Source organism: Neovison vison, chromosome 1 (assembly GCF_020171115.1).
Source record: "Neovison vison isolate M4711 chromosome 1, ASM_NN_V1, whole genome shotgun sequence".
NCBI lineage: Eukaryota > Metazoa > Chordata > Mammalia > Carnivora > Mustelidae > Neogale > Neogale vison.
Window position 1 is genome coordinate 95687659 of NC_058091.1, and position 23939 is coordinate 95711597.

Below are 23939 nucleotides of genomic sequence, written 5' to 3' on the forward strand. Positions count from 1 at the left end.
AAAAATATCAAAACAGGGATGGTCAGTGGTGTCAAATTACACTGGGAGGCCAAGAATATGTAAGGAATGAAAACCTTACATTGCACTATCAAATAGTTTAAATACATGTACTGAAAAGAAGCCAGAAACAAGAATATATGCTGTACAGTTCTGTTTATATGAAGTTCAAAATGAGGCAAAACTCATCTATAGCCTTAGAAATCAGAAAGCACTTACACTTTGGGATAGTAACTAGAAAAGGAAGGAAGTGGCTTCTAGTTTCTGGTAATATTCCGATTCTTGGCCTGTGTAGGTTATATAAGTATGTTTACTTTGCGAAACCTCAGCAAGCTATAGGATTATAATTTATGCACTCTTCTGTATGGATATTACATGGCAATATGAAATATCCATGAACAGAATACAAGCCTGGGATCCGGGCAGGGGAGGGGGGAGGCATATTGTCTTGACCCAAGTTCTCCACTTTAAAAAAAAAAAAATATATATATATATATATATATATATTATTTATTTATTTGCCAGACAGAGATCCAAGTAGGCAGAGAGAGAGGGGGAAGCCAGGCTCCTCACCGAGCAGAGAGCCTAATGTTGGGCTCGATCCCAGGACCCTGAGATCACGACCTGAGCCAAAGGGAGAGGCTTAACCCACTGAGCCACCCAGAAGCCCCTCAAATTCCACTTTTATAAAAATACATCTGCCTGGTACCATAGCAAATATACAGAGATTTCTATAAAAGGATTTCATTACACATTGTTCATAGAGATTAAAAAATAAACTAAGTATTTAAGTAATTCACTGATTTAATACAGGGCAACCATTCAGTGAAACTCTACAGAATACCAGGAACCTGCTTACTGATATGGAAAAGATACACGTGATCATACCGAATGCGATGCAATGCAAAGCAACTGCAGGGAAGTTTGTAGCATCTATTTCAAATTCAACTGTGAAGAGAGTAAGCATATAGGTAAACAGTTTTGAAGGTGGCTTTCACTGGGAAGAGAGGAATCTTTGCTGCCATTAATGGCAGCAAAGATTTCATGGTGTGCCCATGACTACGCAGCATGATGAAAGGAGTCAGCATGGGTAATATGCTCAGCTCCCCTGAGACGGTACCTGTCTTGTTTTGCAAGTGTCTGTGAATTTCTGCAAGAATGAATATTCACTCTGCCTAAGTGTGGGAAATGTAGAAGGACAACTGAGAATTCAGCCTGCTCAGATTTGGGGACCAAGATAAGACAGTGCAATTTGGAGAGGATATTTACACATCTCTAAAACAGAATCTCATTTAATATTACAAGTTTTGATACTATTCATTTTGCAGTTTAATCACTCATTTTTGTTGGGTGATTTGAGTTTTGAGCAAGAACATGAAGTAACTAGGAATTAAATTTCCTTAAGTTGTCTGTGACAAAACTTATAGTGCTGTATCAATTGCCTCTATCCTCAGTAAACAGGGAAAAGAAATAAAACTGAATGTAAGATGGACCAGTATAGCACCAACTACAAAGATGATTCCTTTCTTCCAGGCTGGCATGTTTGCATTAAAATTATGTCAGTGGGGACAATGAAAATAGTAGAAATGTTAAATACAGATGAAAGGGTTTGCTATTTCAGTACTGCTAGAATTAACAGCATTGTTCCCTTGTCCCAAGTTTATAATAGCCCATGTTTCTCTATCTCTCATAGAAACCGTAGCTCCAACTATAAAACCCAGTTGCTGATACTCCCTTGCTTTATTATCTCACCGTGACCCGACTATACCCGAAGAAGGAGAGAAAAGATGGAAAGTGATAGCTCTCAGACCCTCCTCTTTTTATCACTTCCTCCTCCCTCAGGGGCCTGGAATCATGTAGTCACCAGACTTGTTACAATTTCGTTTACTTCTCAAGTGAACTTTTTCTTGTTCAATTAAATGGATTTTTTTTCTTTTTTTCACTTATTCCCACCCTTGTGTGGGGGAAAAAAATCACAAAAAAAGAAGAGCTAACTTCTGGTTATTCCTTTTACTGACTCATGTTCAGCTTTCTCTTTTGCTAACAGACTGACATTTTTCCAAGGCAAAATATGCTCTAGGTTTAAAACACTGTTAAGAAGCCTTGCTTTTACTAGAATAGGAATATTAGATGTTGGGTTAGCACCATGCAGTAATTTCAGCGAACACTAGATGTCAGAGTTTAGTCCTCAATGATTTCCCAAGAGCAAGCTCTTGAATTCTTGCCAGTTGTTTCAGTGGAATTTTTGCTGCTGGGGCACCTGGGTGGCTCAGTTGATTGACCATCTGCCTTCATGACCCCAGTATCATGACCCCATGTATCCTGGTATCATGAACCCAGGGTCCTGGAATTGAGCCCCACTTTGGGCTCCTGTTCAGTGAGGAGACTTCTTATCCCTCTCCCTCTGCTCCCCTTGCTTTTGCTCTCTCTATGCCAAATAAATATAATCTTTTTTTTTTTTTTTTTTTTTTTTTTTTTTTTGCATTTTGCTCTGTCCTCTCACCAGGTCCCTGGGACAGACAAGTTTATTCTAGGGCTTATGTGGAAAATAAATACATAAGAATAATAGTACAAATCTTGAAAAAATAAAGAGTAAAAGGTGAGATTAACCCCACCAATATTAAAACATACAAAATGATTATATAATTTATACTATAGTAATAGTACATAATTATGCAGAACAACAGGACAGAAAAAAAATTAAGGTTCCAGAAATAACCACAAGTATCCAGGACAGTTTAAAACTAGATCAAAAATGGCTTTTCAAATCACTGAGATAAAGATGGAATTTTAAATAAATGGCAATTTGTTTAAAGGGACAACTGGATAAGAATTTGAAAAGAAGTAAGATAAAACTGGATTCATACTTCACACCATAGACCAGAATAAATTTTAAACTTATATGAAATAAATACATAAATAAATAAGTACACTTTTTAAAAGAAAAATGATACAAATACTAGAACACATAGTTTAGTTTCCTTTTGACCTGGATGTGAGAAAAATCTTTGGAAATTTAGAAACTCCAGATTCAGAAGTAATACAAGAAAAATTGATAAGTTTGATAAATAATCAAGCACAAATGAGGAGAAACTATTCACAATTTATACCACACAAGGGGAGGAAAGAATGAGAAAAGTAGTATATATCAACATAGACCTCTGCTGATTTTGTAAACAGAAACACGGGAAAATGGAACCAGCAACTAATTTTTTTAAGTAACCTCTAAGTAATGGAATAGAAGTGAGGAAAAGACTTCTCTGAATATATCCCACTTACATACTTTTGCTTTTTAAATAATGTATGAATTTGGGATGTAAAAACTATTTAGCTCAGAAAAGGAGAGATCAAATATGATAAAATATTAGTGAATCTGTAAGGGCCTATTTAGCCAGAGCGGCCCCACCTCGGGTAGACAGCCATTTTGTTGTTTATGCAGTAAAATTTAAATTGACCCGCCCCCCCCCACCAGGATCTTACTTAAAAGCAAGTCTGAGAAACCAGTCCCAGGTAACTAAGCCCAAATACAAGGGCGGGGCAGGTCAGGTGGAGATAACAGTCTGAATGCAGGGATCAGTTGGGTCAGGTGGAGACATCCAATCAGTAGAGTGCGCATAATGTCTCCCCAGCTACCAAGGGCTGTGGGCCCTGCCTTTTGGGCACCTACTGGCCAGTTCTGACCAAGGTGATAGGCTAGTTCAAATAGCTACTATGGGGTGAATTGTAATTCAATTGGCCACCAGTGTGAGACCTAGCATGACTGTGCAACTTTCTCTGTGTGTTACAATCTCATTGGCCACCTGTGTGTGGCCAGGCCCAACCACATGGCCTTTGCTCTATAAAAGTTAGTCTGTAAGACACGGAGGGGTTGCCTCTATGTAAGAGATGGCCCTGTCTGGTCAGTTTGATTACTGATGCTTAGCCCGAAATAAAGCTTTGCTTGACCTTCACTTTGTATCAGTCTTGCTCCTTTGATTATGGACCCAACAAATCAAGCAGCTGTTTATTATATTCTTTCAACTTATTGTGGTAGAATCAAAACTACTGGTAAGAAGTGGGAGATTTACAGGCTTCTCAAACTGTACAAGTGACAAACAAAAGTCACTACAAATTTAAATACAATATTTTACCTTTTTAAAAGATTTTATTGATTATATATAATATTTTAATGCAAAATATTACATTAAAGATGTTATGTTATCCTCATTTTTTCTTGACTACGGGCTTCTTCTTTGCCTTCTTATTGGTAAATCCATGACTAGTAATTATTAAGAAATATTGAATTTGCAATGTTTTACTCTACTCAAAAGCTTTAAACCCAGACATAGGAGATGATTTAGGTCAATAGTCAATGATGGGAAGCTGAAAGGCAAAGAATGTGGAAGTAGAAACAAAGAGTCCTCAAGGAGGAAAGGAAGAGGAAGCAGGGCTTCAAAGGCTTCAAAGGCAAAAATAAATAAATAAATAAATAAATAAATAAGATAGAAATAGAAAACTAGCTAATTCAACAATGGTGTCAGGCACCATCCTGGTATTGGGGATAGGGCAGTAATAGTTACATTGCAATGAACAAAATAAAGGAAAATCCCTACTGGCACTAATTTTAGGGAAAATGGAATTTACTGTGTGGTAGGCACTGTTCCAGGGACTTTACATATGTTAATTCAATCCCAACAACAATCCCAGGGGCTTGGTGCTATTCTTACCCCACTTTTCAGGGAAGTAAAGGAAGGCAAAGGAAGGATATGTTGCTGAAGTCCCACAACTAATATGGCAGGGTCCAAGGCGTTAACTCCACCACTCACACTCCTCTGCAACACATTAGAAAGTAAGAAAGGAGCTGCATAAAAGCAAAAACAAACAAATAAAAAACAAAAACCAAAAAGGGGGAGAAAGTGCAGAGAACAGGTAGAAGAGACACAAAGTCAGAGGAAAGGAGAGCTATCAGGAGTATTAAACTGAAAGAGAGCTGGGCCCTGGGTTGTACAGTCAGTTGAGGTTGGTTTCAGCTCAGGTCATGATTGCAGGGTCCTCAGATCCAGCCCTGCATCAGACTCCATGCTCATTGTGGAATCTGCTTGCAGCTCTCTCTCCCTCTCCTGCTGTGTCCTCTCATCCTACACACTCACTAAAATAAACAAATCCTTAAAAATAAACAAATAATTCCTCTCTCACGTTGAGGTCTTTTATCCATTTTGAGTTTATCTTTGTGTACGGTGTAAGAGAATGGTCGAGTTTCATTCTTCTACATATAGCTGTCCAGTTTTCCCAGCACCATTTATTGAAGAGACTGTCTTTTTTCCACTGTATATTTTTTCCTGTTTTGTCGAAGATTAATTGACCATAGAGTTGAGGGTCTATATCTGGGCTCTCTACTCTGTTCCACTGGTCTATGTGTCTGTTTTTATGCCAGTACTATGCTGTCTTGGTGACCACAGCTTTGTAATAAAGCTTGAAATCAGGTAACGTGATGCCCCCAGTTGTATTTTTGTTTTTCAACATTTCCTTAGCGATTCAGGGTCTCTTCTGATTCTATACAAATTTCTGGATTATTTGCTCCAGCTCTTTGAAGAATACTGGTGGAAGTTTGATCGGAATGGCATTAAAAGTATAGATTGCTCTAGGCAGTATAGACATTTTAACAATGTTTATTCTTCCAATCCAAGAGCATGGAGTGGTCTTCCATCTTTTTGTGTCTTCTTCGATTTCCTTCATGAGTGTTCTGTAGTTCCTCAAGTACAGATCCTTTACCTCTTTGGTTAGGTTTATTCCCAGGTATCTTATGGTTCTTGGTGCTATAGTAAATGGAATCAATTCTCTAATTTCCCTTTCTGTGTTTTCATTGTTAGTGTATAAGAAAGCCACTGATTTCTACACATTGACTTTGTATCCTGCCACGTTGCTGAATTGCTGTATGAGTTCTAGTAGTTTGGGGATGGAATCCATCAGAATCCTGGAGGAGAACATAGGCAGTAATCTCTTCGATATCAGCCACAGCAACTTCTTTCAAGATATGTCTCCAAAGGCAAAGGAAACAAAAGCAAAAATAAACTTTTGGGACCTCATCAAAATCAAAAGCTTCTCCACAGCAAAGGAAACAGTCAAAAAAACAAGGAGGCAACCCACGGAATGGGAGAAGATATTTGCAAATGACAGTACAGACAAAAGTTTGATATCCAGGATCTATAATGAACTCCTCAAACTCAACACACACAAGACAAACAATCATATAAAAAAATGGGCAGATATATGAACAGAGACTTCTCCAATGAAGACATACAAATGGTTATCAGACACATGAAAAAATGTTCATCATCACTAGCCATCAGGGAGATTCAAATTAAAACCACATTGAGATATCACCTTACACCAGTTAGAATGGCCAAAATTAACAAGACAGGAAACAACATGTGTTGGAGGGGATGTGGAGAAAGGGGAACCCTCTTACACTGTTGGTGGGAATGCAAGTTGGTGCAGCCTCTTTGGAAAACAGTGTGGAGATTCCTCAAGAAATTAAAAATAGAGCTTCCCTATGACCCTGCAATTGCACTCCTGGATATTTACCCCAAAGACACAGATGTAGTGAAAAGAAGGGCCATCTGTACCCCAATGTTTATAGCAGCAATGGCCACGGTTGCCAAACTAAGGAAAGAACCAAGATGCCCTTCAATGGACGAATGGATAAGGAAGATGTGGTCCATATACACTATGGAGTATTATGCCTCCATCAGAAAGGATGAATACCCAACTTTTGTAGCAACATGGATGGGCCTGGAAGAGATTATGCTGAGTGAAATAAGTCAAGCAGAGAGAGTCAATTATCATATGGTTTCACTTATTTGTGGAGCATAACAAATAGCATGGAGAACATGGGGAGATAGAGAGGAGAAGGGAGTTGGGGGAAATTGGAAGGGGAGGTGAATCATGAAAGACTATGAACACTGAAAAACAATCTGAGGGGTTTGAAGTGGCAGGAGGGTGGGAGATTGGGGTACCAGGTGGTGGGTATTATAGAGGGCACGGATTGCATGGAGCACTGGGTGTGGTGAAAAAATAATGAATACTCTTATGCTGAAGATAAATAAATTTAATTAAAAATATAAACAAATAAGTAAACTTAAATTAAAAAAAAAAAAAAACTGAAGGAGGGCTAACTCCATGCCCTTAATGAATATTTGGTATTGAAACTAAGAACTTAAGACTGTCCTTAATGTAGGAGCTGAGGAAAAGGGCAGAGTAGAACTAGGTGGTGGGTGTATTAATGACCAACTCAACCTACTTTACCACTTTACCCAAGCCCTGCCCTTGAGAAGTGAATTATGAAGTATGTGTAACAGAAAAAGAGAGATTATTACTTACAGTTACTTTGAGTTTGTTGAACATTCCAGATTAACTGGTTTGCAGACTTGCTAAGCAAGATTTGGTAATTTCTACCCACTCATTGCTTTGTTGATATAATGTAGCACATTATAACAGCTAGATATTTGGGAAATGCATTCTTTCTGGATGCAAAATATTGAGGATTTCACCATAGCTGTCATACTCTTACCAAGGGTATGGCAAGATCACATGTACATTAATGAATGTAATATAATGAAAAGAAAAATTGCCCTGCCCTCCTGAAAAGTTTTTATTATAACTTAATCAAGATAGGGTGTTAAGATCATAACCTTTAATTTACTAACCCAAGTGATTATTTTATTTGAAATAATTCATAAATATTAATTCACCGATGTTGAGTCCAAGATTAAATTATCTCTGGAAAACACTACAGGTTGCCGTTGAACAGGTCAACTTTTGTTTATGCACAAGATGGTTATACAGCAAAGAACATGGGTTCTTCATTATCATCATTAAATGCTGACTCAATCACAAATGATTCAATTTCCTGTTTAATAAGTTACTTAGTCATACTCAATGAGAGGGCTCAGTGTTCTATCTTGATCTTGACAGGAGAGAATGACGATGAATATACTTGAAAACTGTGGGTGATGCAGGCAGCTGACATGGAATTGAAATTTCAAAATCTCTTGTAAGCAACCAGAGCTCAGAGCTACATGAATCAGCCCTTGCAGTTAACTGACAAGCCGGGTATGCTTCATCTTTTAACTCCAAATTTCAAAGTACCTGGCCAACATCATTTAGGGGTCACCTCCACTCTCTGGAGTAAAAAGAATATATTAAATATGCATATATATTAAATATATATACATATCTAGTGAAAAGTTAGTCTCTGGGCTCCATATTAAGTAAACATAAGGCTCTTTTTCTTCTTTCAGGAAACCAAATATTGGTCACTCAAAACTTAAAGATCATTTTTAAAACCTTTGCCACAGTTTACATTTTATCTCAGACCTCTGGACTAAGCTGCCTGATACTCACAGAATTGCCACATTCTCACTCTTCCTCTTCCCCACTCTGCCCACTTCTCATTCATGACCACCAATATTTGCTCCTCTAGTCCAGGATGATGAGTCTGGTTCTCATTCCCTAGCTCTAGCCTTTGGCTTTTCCATCTTTCCCTGAGGACTCATTAGAACTTTGCTTTAAATTCCCAGCCCTAAAAAACAAAAATGAACTTTAAAAATATTAAGTTAAAAATACTTTCCAGACTTAAATTGTTATCTGAAACCATACAAATCCTAGAAGAGAGCACAGGCAGTAATTTTTCTGACACTGGCCATAGTAACTTTTTTCTAGATATGTATCCCAAGGCAAGGGAGACAAAAGAAAAATAAACTATTGGGATTACATCAAAATAAAGAGCTTTTGCTCAGTGAAGGCAGCAATCAACAAAACTCAAGGATAGCCTATTGAATGGGAGAAGATATGTGCAAATGACTTATTTGATAAAAGGGTTAGTATCCAAAATATATAAAGAAATTATACAACTCAATGTCAAAAAAACAATAATTAAAAATGGGCAGAAGATATGAGCAGCCATTTCTCCAAAGAAGACATCCAGATGGCCAACAGACACAGGAAAAGATGTTCAAGATCACTAATCATCAGGGAAGTGCAACTCAAAGCCACAATGAATACCACCTCACGCCTGTCAGAATAGCTAAAATCAACAACACAAGAAACAGTGTTGAAAAAGGAACACTTGTGCACCACTGGTTGAAATGAAAATTGGTCCAGCCACAGTGAAAGACAGTTTGGAGGTTCCTCAAAGAATGAAAAACAAAAATACCATATGATTCAGTAATTCTATTACTGGGTATTTACCCAAAGAATATAAAAACACTAATTGGAAAAGATATATGTACCCCCTATGTATATCACAGCATTATTTACAATAGCCAAATGATGGAAGCAGCCCAAGTGTCCATCCATAGATGAGTGGATGAAGATGTGGTATATATAAATGATGGAATACTAATCAGTCACAAAAAAGAATGAGATCTTGCCATTTGCAACAACATGGATGGAGCTAGAGAGTATAATGCTAAGTGAAATAAGTCAGAGAAAAACAAATACTGCATGACTTCACTCATATGTGGAATTTAAGAAACAAAACAATAGAACAAAGAAAAAAGAGATAAACTAAGAAATAGACTCTTAATTATAAAGAACAAACTGATGGTTACCAGAAGGGAGGTGGGTCAGGGATGGGTGAAATAGGTGAGAGGGATTAAAGAGTATATTTATCTTGATGGACACGATGAATGTATAGAATTGTTGAGTCACTATATTGTATACTGGGAAATAATACACTCTATGTTAACTATACTGGAATTAAAATTTATACATTTTTTTTTCAGGCTTCATAGCTTTCAAAATGTTACCAGAAAAATCCTTTCATTTGATCTCCACAGCAGTCTTGGGAAGCAAGTGGGACAGACATTACTTATACCTTCAGATGAGAATTTAGGGTTGGAAACATTGGGAGACTCACCCAAATGAACATGACCTGCCAAAGTTGCTGACTCAGTCCAGTATGGTCTTTGTACTGTCTAAGTTCTCCAGATCATGAAAACCCTAGCTTCATATGATTGAAGTCTCTTTGAAAAGGCTGATAGTTTTCAAAATCCAAGCTGGAATTTATTTATATAGAATGACCTCACATTATTCTCAAGCCTATGCTTTGTGTTCATTTGAGCAGTATGATTGTTCCTTCTTTATTTTTTCACTCAACTATATACAGTGATAGGCTAGGTAGATGATGAATATTATTTATGCCATTCCTAAGAGTCTATTTTTGTAGGGATTGGAGAGGAAGCGACAGAAAGAAAAAAAAGTGGCTTTTCATGGGTGCCTGGTTGGCTCAGTCAGGCCACCAACTCTTGGTCCTCAGGGTCCTGAGTTCAAGCCCCGCAGTGGGCTTCACACTCAGCATGGAGTCAAATAAATCAATCAATAAATAAATCAAGCAAAGCTTTTCTGGTTGGAGTGAAGGGGCTATCCACTCTCCCCATGCTTAACTTTCTCCTCAAATTCTCAAGGCTCTACCTTAGCCTCAGCTACAAGGAATCTTCAGGGACTCCCTAAGAAAATGCCATTCTAATACCTAAGGTCTTACAGCCAATTTAAAGCCTGGGGAGGAAAGGCCCTTTCTACTCTCCCATATTTCTGACGTTTAGTGCCACATGGAAAAAAAACCACAAAACCCAAGTACAGTCATCAGACAAGACCAAATCTCTCCAGATTTCTCAAACCACCTGTCTCAAAGGCAAGACCTTTCCTGCTGAAAAAGGCATGAAACCATCTTTCTTGACAAACTTTCCAGTGGAAGTCAGGAAATGCTCGGGATTGAATGTGTCTGGCTTTTCCCATTGTGTTTGGTCCCAAAGCACAGAGGTCAACAAAGTGATGACCTCGGTGCCTTAGAAACAGAAGTGCTATTAAGGACAGAGAGGCTGTGGTCTCTGTACCAGCCGCAAAGAGGTTACTAACGAGTGCCACCAAATTTTCATCACTGAAATAGGCAGTAGATGTATCTTTCTCCTGAAAGGGGAAAAGGAATCATGAGTGATGAAAAAATTTTATACTTGACAATCATAGCAGATAACCTAAAATGAATTTAAAAAGCAAAAAGCTTGCCATTCTTTCCTCAATAGAGTGAAATTTTTTTTTTTTAATTATGAGGATGTTGTGCAAAATTTTGAAATAGAGGACAGCCTGGATGCTAATGATGATAAATAATTCTAACAATGGGAAAGGCTGTTTGCCATTTTGGAAGTTAGTTTTAGACTGAGTGATTAGAATGTGCCCAACATTGTTTCTTTAAAAAAATGGCATTAAATAATCTTTCTTGGGTTAGTCAACTGAAACCCATTTTCAAGATTTTTCAAGATTTCAATAAAAGGAATGCTGTATGAATTCTAAAAGCTAACATTCAAGGTCCTCTATATATCTTGGTTTTTTTGTTTGTTTTTTGTTTGTTTGTTTTTTTCTTGTTCTTTTTGCTTTTTTTTTTTTTTTTTTTGAGAGTGATGTGAAAAGCAGTGGAAAATATTCAAGAACAGAAAATGTAGTAAATAGCATTCTTGGTAGGGCACAAATCTACCATTACTAACTTAATTGAATCCAATGATTTTTCTTCTTTGCAAGAAATATCTTTCCTCCAGATGCTATTAATTAAACTAAATAATAAACAACATGATAAGGTATCACCATTACCTCCTGCTGTCTGACCAAAAGGCATCAGTGAAACTTCTTGGATCATTTTTGTTAATGTCATGCTGATGATCTAGGAAGGTCATCCTTATAAAAGCAAATAATTCATCTCTATTCCTGAGTACTGTCTTAAGACTTTTTAGGAGGAACCCCCAAACTGGAAACATATTGAAAAGCTGAAAGAATAAAAAAATAACAAAGAAAGTTAAAATCACACATGTCATGCATGCAGTAGTGGGAATGACACCATTATTTCTGGAAGGATTATAGAATAGCACCCCATTTAGACTTCAGTTTTATCCTGACTAGCTAGCAGACTGACCTGGGCAACATGATTTCCTCACTTAGTGGAGTTAGGTAACTTACAATGGATATTGTTATGGTTTATAGTAAGTTCTATGTACCCAGAGTATTTTGCATATTATGCCAGTAGTAACACATCTACTCAGAGGTTAGGGGAGCCGTGAAAACAATATTGCCTTTTTGGTTAAGGCAATAAATGTAAGTGTTTTTCCTGCAAGCTCCTAGGTGATTGCAGATCAAACCATTTTAGTGCTATGTAGCACTGTCACCTTACCACTGATGTTTCTTTGTAGGATCGGAATAATCATTTTTGTTATTTAGATCTAGCTTACTGTGTCTAGGGTCCCTAGAGAAGCACTATATAATCTCATATTCCCTAACCCTTAGAACTTTCAGGAAGAACTTCACTGTTGGCTAAATTTGGTGTGTTTCTCAGTATATTCATGTATGTGAGAGATAAGCTTTTTATATATTTCATCAGATTCTCAAAGTGGTCCCTAACCACCCAAGTGACCTAATAAATACCGAAGATAAAAGGCCATACCTAAAGTTAGACATAGTTGCGTGCCTGGATGGCTCAGTTGGTTAAGCATCACACTCTTGGTTTTAGCTCAGGTTATGATCTCTGGGTCCTGGGTTCAAGCCCTGCGTCAGGCTCCCTGCTCAGCAAGGAGTCAGCTTGAGATTCTCTCCCCCTCCCACCCCCCACCCCCATTTCTATACCTGCTCGCACTGTCTATATTTCAAATGAGTAAATAAATAAAATTGTTTTAAAAATTCTGTTTAAGGATTGAGCTATTTATGTACTTATTTTTAATTTATTTAAATTCAATTAGTTAACACATAACATATTATATGCTTTAAAGGTAGAGGTCAGTGATCCATCATCAGTCTTACATAACACCCAGTGCTCATTACATCACATACCCTCCTTAATGCCTATCACCCGGTTACCCCTACCCCTAACTCCTGTCTCCTCAAGCAACCCTCTGTTTCCTAAGATTAAGAATCTCTTATGGTTTGTTTCCCTCTCTGGTTTCGTCTTATTTTTCTCTCCTTTCCCCTATGTTCCTCTGTTTTGTTTCTTAAATTCCACATGAGTGAAATCATATGATAATTATCTTTCTCTAATTGACTTAACAAAATAGACATAGTTCCCTGTTCTATGGTTCCCCTGCACCTATATTTAGAGTACACCTGTACTTGTAGTAACAGAACCTAAATTATTCCAAAGTGAAATAATATTGTCTGTTGTCGGTTGTGCTATTGAAAATGGGAACTGGGGCCCTGGGTGGCTCAGTTCATTAAGAATCTGCCTTCAGCTCCGGTCGTGATCCCAGGATCCTGGGATTGAACCCTGCAGTGGACAGGGAGCCTGTTTTTCCCTCTTCCTCTGCCGCTCCCCCTGGTTGTGCTCTCTCGCTTTCTCTGTCAAATAAATAAATAAAATCTTAAAAAAGAAAGAAGGAAAGAAAGAAAGAAAGAAAGAAAATGGGAACTATTTGACAAGGCCCTTAATCCCTACACTCTAGAAGACAGCCACTTTATTGCTCACAAATATAAAAAAATTGGATTTTGAACTTACATGATGCAGAATAAATATTAACATTTTCTTTAGGACTGTTTTTAGTACTTGATAGTTTTCCTTTGTTTAAATTCCCTCTTATAAGTGAATTCTACTCAGTGTTCCTTATTCATTCATGGCTTATCCCACAGGTGATGCATAACCAGTGGTGTGGGTAAAAGATGAATGGCCAAAATTGTGAAAATTTACTGAAGTCACAAACTGAACTATTTATTGGTGTGACACAATATTTATTGGTGACACAATAACATTAGGAACAGAAGCACTCACTACTGTTTTGACCTCAAAGGGCTTTCCTACAAGAGAATTCATTAATCAGATTAGGAATACTCACATAAACAGTATTAAACCAGTTCTGGAATGATGGGGACCGACTGTCCACTAAAGGTTTCATAAAGGAGCAAGATTATTGGTAACCATGCCTTTTAAGGAAAGGTGAGACTAGATGAACCTTGAAAAATATCCAGAATTTGGTTTAAAGTTTGCCAGAAGGCAAACTAAAAGTATTGATGTCGAGGAAAATCTACATTTGGCTCAGTTAAAGAAATTAAAATGTGCCAGGTGAGGGCCATTTCAGTGTGTATAGCAAGTGTTAATGCATAACATCTGAGAAAGTATCAATGTAGAAGGCTACCATCAAGTTCATAAATTTAAAAGAAGATATCCAGATAATTAAAATGATTCTACTTGAAAGAACCTTACCTAGAGTCTCTTGTTTTAGCCTCTTCTGTTACTGGGACTTGTTTTCCTCAGCATCACTGAAAATTATTTAGATCATTAAACATATATTAGTGGATGTACATTTATTTTTGGCAACCAGAATGCTAAGATTTACTTTCAACATGAGCACCTACCTTAATGTGGAGCCTGAAAGCTTGGGGGAATTTCTGTAGGGAATATGCTTCCTTTTTAGCATATAAACATATGCTAAAAGCATATAAATATATACTTTTTAGCATATAAATGAAGGGTGTTCTAGATACTATGTACACAAAGACTTGAGAAATTAATGTTTGTTAGGAGCTTAACACTGCAGAGGGAAAAGATATTTTCCTGTAAGTACTTTCTCCAAACTGCTGATGGGCTCTCTCTGTGCACAGAGACTGCTAACTTAGCACATGGATCCCCGAGCTTTCTGTTTCTTGTCTGTATTCATTTCAAGTTTGCCTGCCTTTGACCTTTTCTCTTCCTGTTGCTACCTGCATCCGTGAAGATAATATTCAAATGGACATTTTTTAGTAAGGAATGAGCTCAATTTATTAAGGAAAAGAGAAATTAAAATATTAGATAAAATGTTAAAATAATATGGAATTAACTGTATATCATTTAAAGAGATCAGAAACATACCTGTTACTGAAGAACTGTTCCAGATGGAAGGAAGCAAAAGAGACATGACAAGTGGACGTGATGCGTGTGTCAGGATTTTCTTTTGCTATTCAGGACATTAGTGGGACAATGGCAAAATCCAGCCAAATAAGTTTAGGGGATTACTGAGTCAATACTAATTTCCTGAGTTTTGAAAATTGTACTTTGGGAATGTGAGAGAATGTGTTTGTTTATTTCAAGGGAACGCATTGAAGTGTTTAGGAATAAAGAGAAAGCATGTCTCCAAAGCACTTTCAAACAGCTTAGAAAAAGAGAGCAAGAAAGAAGGTAATCGTAAAATGCTGACATTTGGGAAATCTTACAGAAGAGCACGATTTGGGGAATTATTTGTAAATTCTTAGAATTTTCCTACAAGACTGAAATTATGTCTATGTAATAAAATATAGCATTTTGCGGGGCACCTGGGTTGCTCAGTGGGTTAAGCCTCTGCCTTCGGCTTGGGTCATGATCTCAGGGTCCTGGGATCAAGCCCTGCGTGGGGCTCTCTGCTCAGCAGGGAGACTGCTTCCCCCCCTCTCTCTCTGCCTGCTTCTCTGCCTACTTGTGATCTCTCTCTCTCTCTCTCTCTGTCAAATAAATAAATATAATATTTAAAAAAATATATAGCATTTGGCTTCTTCCTCAGGAAAATAAGACGTGTTTTAGTTCATTCTACGCACCTCTGTGAGACTCAAAGCTGTGTATGAGATGCTGGCATTCCTCTAAGATCCTGTCTTCTATGAGCCGCTTGCCCATTCCAAAGTTCCGTAAGGTGGTCGGGCTGAACCTTCTCATAGTTTTCCAAGTTTCACCATGAGAGAAGACAATTCCTTATAACGAGTAAAGTGTTTGAAAATTATGTCCGCAAGGTTCTTAATATTTAATTTGCAAGGACAAGTAAAAATTTAAGAGAGGCTTTCTTCTTCCTGTTGGAAATAAGAGGCTTCTCTTTCACTCAGAGCATTTACTTTAGAAGACTTATATTTTTCCCTTTTTAAAATCGTATATAGATAATCATATCATACACATATGATGTATATCACATATAAGTCCTTTTGAAAATTTGAATAGGTCTTTTGTCAATGTTGTGACCTAGCAATGGCTTTCTTGGTGGCCTGGGGGCCACCTGTTCAGAATATAAACATCGAGGAAGAGAATGACCCTTTCTCCCAGTTTCTGTGGGAGGGTAGGAGCCTCACTTTGGTGGGTGCCTTGCCCCACATTGCAAAACTACCTCCTATCATAGAGATATGAAGACTTTATTATTCTTTTGTACACAGACAATTAACACAGATGGTCACCCCGATTACTGGGTGTATCTATAAGCTATATGTGACAAATGGTGCTGCCAAGCCCTCTTAGTTATTGAGGACTAGTTATTGTTTTCCCTGAGAACATTTTTGTAATGGGTTGAGTCTGCTTGATTGTATAACAGAGTGAAATTTGTTTTTGTCTTTGCAAGTTCTTAGTGAATTATCTGTGATACACATCCCATCTTGGTTTGATGCTTATTCAACAATAAAATTGTTTTCTTTTTCTATTATGTTTGTGGAAAGGAGGATTTCTAGGTTGGGAGAAGATTTCGGTTTTAATTCTATTTCTCTGACGAATTTGTTAAACAAATCCTGAGTCTCTACTATAAGTTTACATCATGCTAGGTGTAGTTAAGGGACTGATGAACATTAGAAAATTAAGTCTTTTTTGCTAGGGAAAGATTTGGACTACAGACACAAGACTCACCCGAGAAAAAAGTTAGGAGTAAATAATTACCAAGAGGTGTAGCCAAGCTCCCACACTGGTGCTCTACATACTAATTTCTAGTCACATGTGTTGCTGTAGCACAGAGTAGGTGTGTGATAAATATTTATTATCTATAATAGCTATGTGAATTTGTGCATAGCTAAAGGAAATAATAAACAAATTCTTAGAAGAGTTGGGATATATGCTAACTTACAGAAAAATAAGGAAAGAGAGGATTGCCAAAGTGGCCCATATTTTTCCACGGTCAGTTTGTGGTGATGCTGGCATTACTCCTTGTGTTTCAGTCCCTAACCCTGGCCCTTCTTCCACTGGCATTTTTCTCATTTTTCTATGGAGGTTCCAGAGACAGGGGAGGTCTTTCTGAGTTGGAAATAGGAATAGTTTCTTAAAATAGAAATCAGAATAAACTAAGGCAACCTAGGTGTTGGAAATGGGACAGCGCCATCCCTGCCAGTGTCAGCATGAACTTCAAAACACCGAGAGAGAGATCTCTCCTGTGCAGCTGTTGCCACTTCATGGGAGGTTAAGCCTTCCTTTGAAAGGACCCTGGTGAAGGTTAGATTCTGCTCGCATTCAGTTCTTAAATTAATATAATGTCATTCTCTCTGTGGATCCTGTGGTGAATAAAACTCTTTTGTAACAAATATGTGACTCTTCAAACTACCTCATGTTAATATTTAAAGATTTACATTTGAGAAACCAGTAGTAGAACATGAAAGGCCCGCAGATGTCCCTGTATCTTTCAGGGCATAGTGATAGCTCAGCCATGTCATTGTGGAGATCATCGATTTAGCATTATAAGGAATGGAAGTTTATTCATTTATTTATTTACTTACTTTCTTACTTATTTATTTGTTATTTTTTTGAAGATTTTATTTATTTATTTGACAAAGATGAGAGAGCACAAGCAAGGGGAGCAGCAGAGGGAGAAACAGGCTCCGCACTGAACAGGGAGCCTGATGCAGGAATCAATCCCTGGACTCTGGGACCAGGACCTGAGCCAAAGGCAGATGCATAACCAACTGAGCCACCTAGGTGTTCCTAGAACTTCTAAAAACTGGCACCCGGGGTGCCTGGGTGGTTCAGTCGGTTAAGTGCCTCTGCCTTTGTCTCAGGTCATGATCTCAGGGTCCTTGGATTGGGCCCTGCATTGGGATCTCTGCTCGCTCAGCAAGAAATCTATTTCTCCTTATCCCTCTGCCACTAGCCCCTTTCCCTACTTGTGCTTGCTCTCCTTCTCTCTCAAATAAGTAAAATCTTAAAAACAACAACAACAACACAACTTGGCACCAAAGCTTAAAATATCTGTAAGTTACATGGCAAAATATTAAGATGAAGTAATACTCCAAAATGGTCTAACACTAAAGAAAATACTAACTTTTCCCTCTATTTATACAAAATTGGTTTAAATAATGCTTTTACCCATTTGGGTAGATTACTAAACAGGGTGTGGGGTGGAGAACGAATCATTTTCTCTTTGAACAAAAAGTAATTTTCCTATGACCAGTTAAGTCACTTAAAAAGAAAGAGTGCTTGATTCTTAAAATGATTTGCTGAGGAAAAAACTGTTAGATTTGATATTGATATAAATTAAAACGATTTTGTGTATAATCGTAGCATCAGTGACTAATATTTGAAGTATTATGGAAAAAAGCAGAGATGCCAGAGGGAAGAGACAAAACGTGTCTCCGATTTCTAAAAGGAATAGAAGATAGATCCCAGGTGCTAAAGACCAGGGACTGAATGATCTGTTGTTCTTCAATGGTGATTTTATGAGATGTTAGTAACAATTCTAAGAAAAAGAAATGTAGGGGCGCCTGGGTGGCTCAGTGGGTTAAAGCCTCTGCCTTTGTCTCAGGTCATGATCCCGGGGTCTTGGAATTGAGCCCCACATCAGGCTCTCTCCTCGACAGGGAGCCTGCTTCTGCCTCTCTCTCTCCACCTGCTTCTCTGCCTACTTGTGATCTCTGTCAAATAAATAAATAAAATCTTAAAAAAAAAAGAAAAGAAATGTCTCAAGGACTGTTGTCGTAAATGTGTGTGTGTGTGTGTATGTGTGTATGTGTGTGTAGTTCAATAGAATATTACTTGGCATAAAAAAAATGATATTTTGCCCTTTGCAACAATACGGATGGAAGTAGAGGGTATTATGCTAAGTGAAATTAGTCAGAGAAAGACAACTACCACATGATTTCACTCATAAGTGGAATTTAAGAAACAAAACAGAGGAACATATGGGGATGGGAAAGAGAGAGGGAGACAAGTCATAAGAGACTCATAACAGTAGAGGACAAACTGAGGGTTGATGAAAGGAGGTTGGGGGGGACCTAACTGGGAGATGGATACCAAGGAGATGCTTGTAATCAGCACTCAGGTTGTAGGTACGTGAGGAATCCCTGATTTCTACTCTTGAAACCAATATTACACTGGATGTTAACTAATTAGATTTCATGTAAAAAGAAAAAAAAATAGAAATGTTGCAAGGACTTGTAAGTGTGTAGACTGAATTAAATAAAAGTATGTAGACTTTTGGTGTTTTTCTCAGAGGTTTTAACATCCCATAAGGCACTCCGGAGTTCAGAGAGAGGCCTTTATTATGTAGATTCTCAAATTCACTTCACTGACACTGGTTTTTGCATAGAACATCTACTAGTATCTCAAAGAACAAGATGTTGGAGAAGGATAGTGTGAGAAATGCTTTTTCAAAAAGTTGCTGAAGCATTTAAATGGCTTAGTAGTATTTACTAGATACCAATATTAGTTTACTAAAAATAATGTCAAGATGAAACCATTCCCATTTTTAGAGTTATTAAATGAGCATTAAAGGGTTATTGTAATAAAGAGTTATTATATTAGTGGACTGACATAACAGTATAACATCTGGATTTCCTCAAGGCTTTTATCTAAGACATACAAAAGCAAGATACAACAACTTTATCCAGCTGAAAATATGGTTCAATATTATTATTATTTTTTCTTATTATTTTCTTTTCTTTTTTTTTCCAATTTATTTATTTTCAGAAAAACAGTATTCATTATTTTTTCACCACACCCAGTGCTCCATGCAAGCCGTGCCCTCTATAATACCCACCACCTGGTACCCCAACCTCCCACCCCTCCCGCCACTTCAAACCCCTTAGATTGTTTTTCAGAGTCCATAGTCTCTCATGGTTCATCTCCCCTTCCAATTTGGTTCAATATTATTTATAACACTACTGCTATTGTATTTTTTGATGGATCAGTGGCAATCATTAGACTGTGACCTCTTAAGCTGATGTCCTCTGTTCTTTTTGTATTTCCCTAGTGCTGACTATACTTTTCACATACTTTCTGGCTAATAATTATTTGTTTAATAGAATTATCATGTACAATGAGAATAAAACCATAAACATAAATTTTTCCCCTCAGTAAATTCTATTTGTGTGATGTATATTGATGAAGGGAAAATTAAATCATGAAAGGAATTATTAAAGATAATATGGTGCAATTGATTTAATAATTTTAACTATAAGGATATATCTTAAGCTTAGAGTTTATTACCTTTTCCTTCAAAAAGTCTTTCAAATATAGGAACTTGAGATCGTTCCCCAAATTGATCACCGTAATTGACCAGGGCATCTTTCACTGTCTCATATCCAGAGAGTACCACCACCTCCTTTGGACCCATTTGGATGCTGTACATGGAGCCATATTTCTGGGAGAGCTTAGGTGTATAAAAAAAAAAGAGAAGCAACTAAAACATGGTACCGTAATAAAAAATGAACTAGATCTTGATCTTTGAAAATTTAATTCTGACCAATTAATCAGTTTTATATTCTTGTGAAAAGACAATACTTCATTAGTTCACTAAAGATACTCCTTGGTTGCTATACCTGTTTAAGCCATAATTATTATGATCATCCACTGATTGTCCTTATGCTCCATTTTGTTTTGGGATTTCCAGTAGCAGGGCTCTGACATCAGGGAATTGACTCCTAGTTTCTCTCTATTATATTTTTGTCTGTTCTCAGAAAATGCCCAACCCGGGCTCTAGGAAGACAAAGCACTTCCTAACCAACACACTTGACTACCTGACCACCATATTCATGCCCTATTCTTTGTGGGATGCTGTAACCTTAGTAGGTCCAAGTTAGTTCTGCACTACTAGGTGACATTTCGTACTATAAAGAAAACATTCAATTTTCTTTGATAATTAAAAATAACAAGAGTCATCATTTATTGCTTCCTAACTATATTGACAGTATCTCTTTTAATGCACATTGTAAACCAAAATAGTAGATGTTATCATCATTTCCATCACATAGGCAAGGTACAGTGACCTCAAGAAATAGTAGATTACAATGCTCAAAAAGCATACACATGGAGTCTTGTCATCTGCAGAGCTTGTGGTTTTTACCCAACTAAGGTTTAGGTAAAAATGAGAAATGGACTTCTAACATTTCTTCCTTTAGGAAATTTGATTTTGGAAAATAACATTATAATTGCAACACTCATGCACTGTTGGTGGGAATGTAAATTGGTGCAGTCACTATGGAAAACAGTATGGAAGTTACGTAAACAATTAAAAATAGAAATACCATATGATTCAGTAATTTCACTGCTGGATATTTGCCCCAAGGCAATGAGACATTGGTTTGAAGGTATATGCACCGCTCTGTTTATTGCAAGATTATACAACAGCCAAGATATAGAAGCAACCCAAGCATCCATCAATGGACAAATGACAATGAACAAATGAATAAGGAAGATATCACACACACACACACACACACACAGGCACACACATGCACATAGAGGACTATTACTCAGCCATTAAAAAGAATGAAATCTTGCAATTTGCAATTACATGGATGGACCTAGAAGGTATTATGTTAGGTGAAATAAATTAGACAGAGAAAGACAAATACTATATGATTTTACTTATAAGTGGCATTTAGAAAAACAAAACAAATGAGCAAAAGGGGGAAAAAAGAGAGAGAGACAAACCAAGAAACAGATTCTTAATTATGGAGAACAAACTGATGGTTAACAGAAGGAAAGTAGCTGAGGGATGCATGGACAGAAAAAGGGGATTAAGAGGTATAAACTTCCAGTTATAGACAATCAAAGAGATGAAAAGTATAGCATAGGGAATATAGTCTATAATATTATAATAATGTTATTTGGTGACAGGTGATGACTACAAAAACCTTGAATTTAAAGAATCACATTAAGATTGTAAAAGGGTTCAATAACTTAGGAAAATAATAGAATTTAAATTAATGTTACAGGTAAGTAAAAATTAAAATAGGAATTTGAGTCTGTGAAGATAGTTTCTCAGGTGTGAACCACAACATATACATTGGATAAAATGGCAGGTTTCAGAAAAGGAATAAAAATTACCAAGGTATATTTTGAGAAAAAAATGTAGACATAGGCTCAGAAGAAGTGATGAAAGGACGTTTCATAGGTGAAATTAACACAGAACAGTAGGACAGAAGTAGAAATGATAAAAAATGAAGATCTAAATAGTAAAGAGATTAGGCTGGTTAATATGTAAGCAAAAAAACAAGAATGTTAGGAAACAAATAGGGTTGGGCACATGAAATTATGAAAGACTTTGTTGAGAGATCTTGTAGTCCTGAGGAATCGACCTGTCATGTGACCTTCGAGTATAAGAGAAAGCCATAAAATAGCATTAAAAGATCAGAAAATGAAAGTTACTAGAAAAGTTAATTGCTCTGAGTCACATATCTGTGGAATGGAGGTAAAAATATCATCCTTATTTTCCTTTGAGGGTGGTTGTAAGGAATAAGTGAAATCCTTGCAGTCCTTTGTAAAATAAGAAGTACAATATGAATATTAGATGACGGTGATGATGATGATTGTGTTATCCACAGAGGCAAAGTAATGGTTTTCTCCTCAGTAGATCTCCTGTTATGGTTTTCAAGCTTAGAATTTATAGAACATAGCAAAACTCAATATCAATTATCTGTCCTTTGCACTTAAAAATAGGAATTTATGGCCAAATGCAAATTTTAAATATTATATTTTTGTTCTTCCCTCCCTCCCTTCCTCCTTCCCTCCCTTCCCTCTTTTCTTTTCTCTTCTCTTCTTTTTCTCCTTCCTTCCTTCCTTCCCTCCTTTCCTCCCTCCCTCCTTCCTTCCTTCCTTTCTCTTTCTTTCTTTCCTTGTTTCTTACCCATCTTTCTTCCTTTCCTTTCTCTTCCTTCTTTTCTTTCCTTTCTTATTCCCTTTCCTTTCCTTTCCTCTCCTCTCCTCTTGCCTTCTTTCCCTTCCCCTCCCTTCCCCTCCCCTCCCTTCCCTTCCTTTTCTTTCCTTTCTTCCTTCCACAATCTATCCTATTCCACAATCAAGAACTGTAAAATCTTTGAAGTGGAAATTAGAGAAATTTGTCCAATATTTGGTCTAGTCCTGTAATTGTACAGACAAAAAAATAGAGATTAAATTCTTATATAAATTTACACAGCTAATTAATGACAGACAATTTTGAGTCTCAGTTGCTGGGACCATACGGTTGATTGTGCCTTCCATAGACACTCTTTTTAATAACAATTAAAATTTCCTAAAGTAAGACTATAATTATAATCAGTTCCTTTATAGAGAAATATGTAGGACATAGAATATGGATATAGAATATGGAATATGTAGATCAAAGTGTCTGAAATAAAGGATACAGATCATAAATATTTCAGGGTAAAATACCACTTTAAATAATAAAATTTATTTATTAATATTTTTATATATCCAAATTTAAAAGAACTAAACATTAAATAAAACAGCTCAATTAACTTTGAATCCTATTTAATTACTTCATTATACATATACAAACCAGTCATAAGTGTATGTGCATGCTAATAAACTCGTGAGCGTAAGAATGAGGGTAGAAAATTATAAATAAGTATGAAATGAACAATCATTTTTTACCTCCAGCATAGTTTGATATGGCCTCTTCAGATTGAGAATATGCAGATTTCCAATAACTGGCAAAGATCTGGGTCCTGGAGGAAAATGTTGCTTGGAAGCTTTAGTCATGAAGATTTTAATATTGAAAAGAAAAATGAGAAGCAGGCTCAGAATTGGAACTATGACAGAAGAGTCAAACCCACTCATTATCTTTAAGTAGAAGTAATTGTCAAGATAATAGAAATGTTTGCAATTGCAACCAGGCAGAATCAGCGGCTTCCAGTGCAAATCAAAAACATGAAGGCATTGCTCCTCATATTTGCCCTATCTTCTAGTCAACCATCTATTTTCTTTTTTTTTATTTATTTTTTATTTATTTTCAGCATAACAGTATTCATTATTT

At 36.8% G+C, this 23939-nt stretch overlaps 1 protein-coding gene across 1 annotated transcript; it reads right to left on the minus strand.

Annotated features, from left to right (window-relative positions):
• Positions 1-10620: 10620 nt before the first annotated feature.
• LOC122901716 (cytochrome P450 2K6-like) lies at positions 10621-23665 on the minus strand. The gene is made up of 6 exons (XM_044240856.1): positions 23558-23665; positions 20171-20333; positions 18573-18584; positions 15550-15699; positions 13748-13800; positions 10621-10944 (listed from the first exon to the last, which is right to left on the minus strand). Exons 1-6 carry the CDS (start codon positions 23663-23665, stop codon positions 10621-10623), a joined length of 810 nt encoding a protein of 269 aa, XP_044096791.1.
• Between the last annotated feature and the right edge of the window lie 274 nt (positions 23666-23939).

Excerpts from the sequence above, each read along its gene's own strand:
- LOC122901716 (XM_044240856.1), bottom strand. The coding sequence starts at position 23,665 with ATGACTAAAGCTTCCAAGCAACATTTTCCTCCAGGACCCAGATCTTTG. Across the intron at positions 20,334-23,557 it reads CATATCAAACTATGCTGGAG|CTCTCCCAGAAATATGGCTC; the intron begins GTAAAAAATGAT and ends TATACACCTAAG. Across the intron at positions 13,801-15,549 it reads CAGCTTTGAGTCTCACAGAG|GAAAGCCCTTTGAGGTCAAA; the intron begins GTGCGTAGAATG and ends ATTCTCTTGTAG.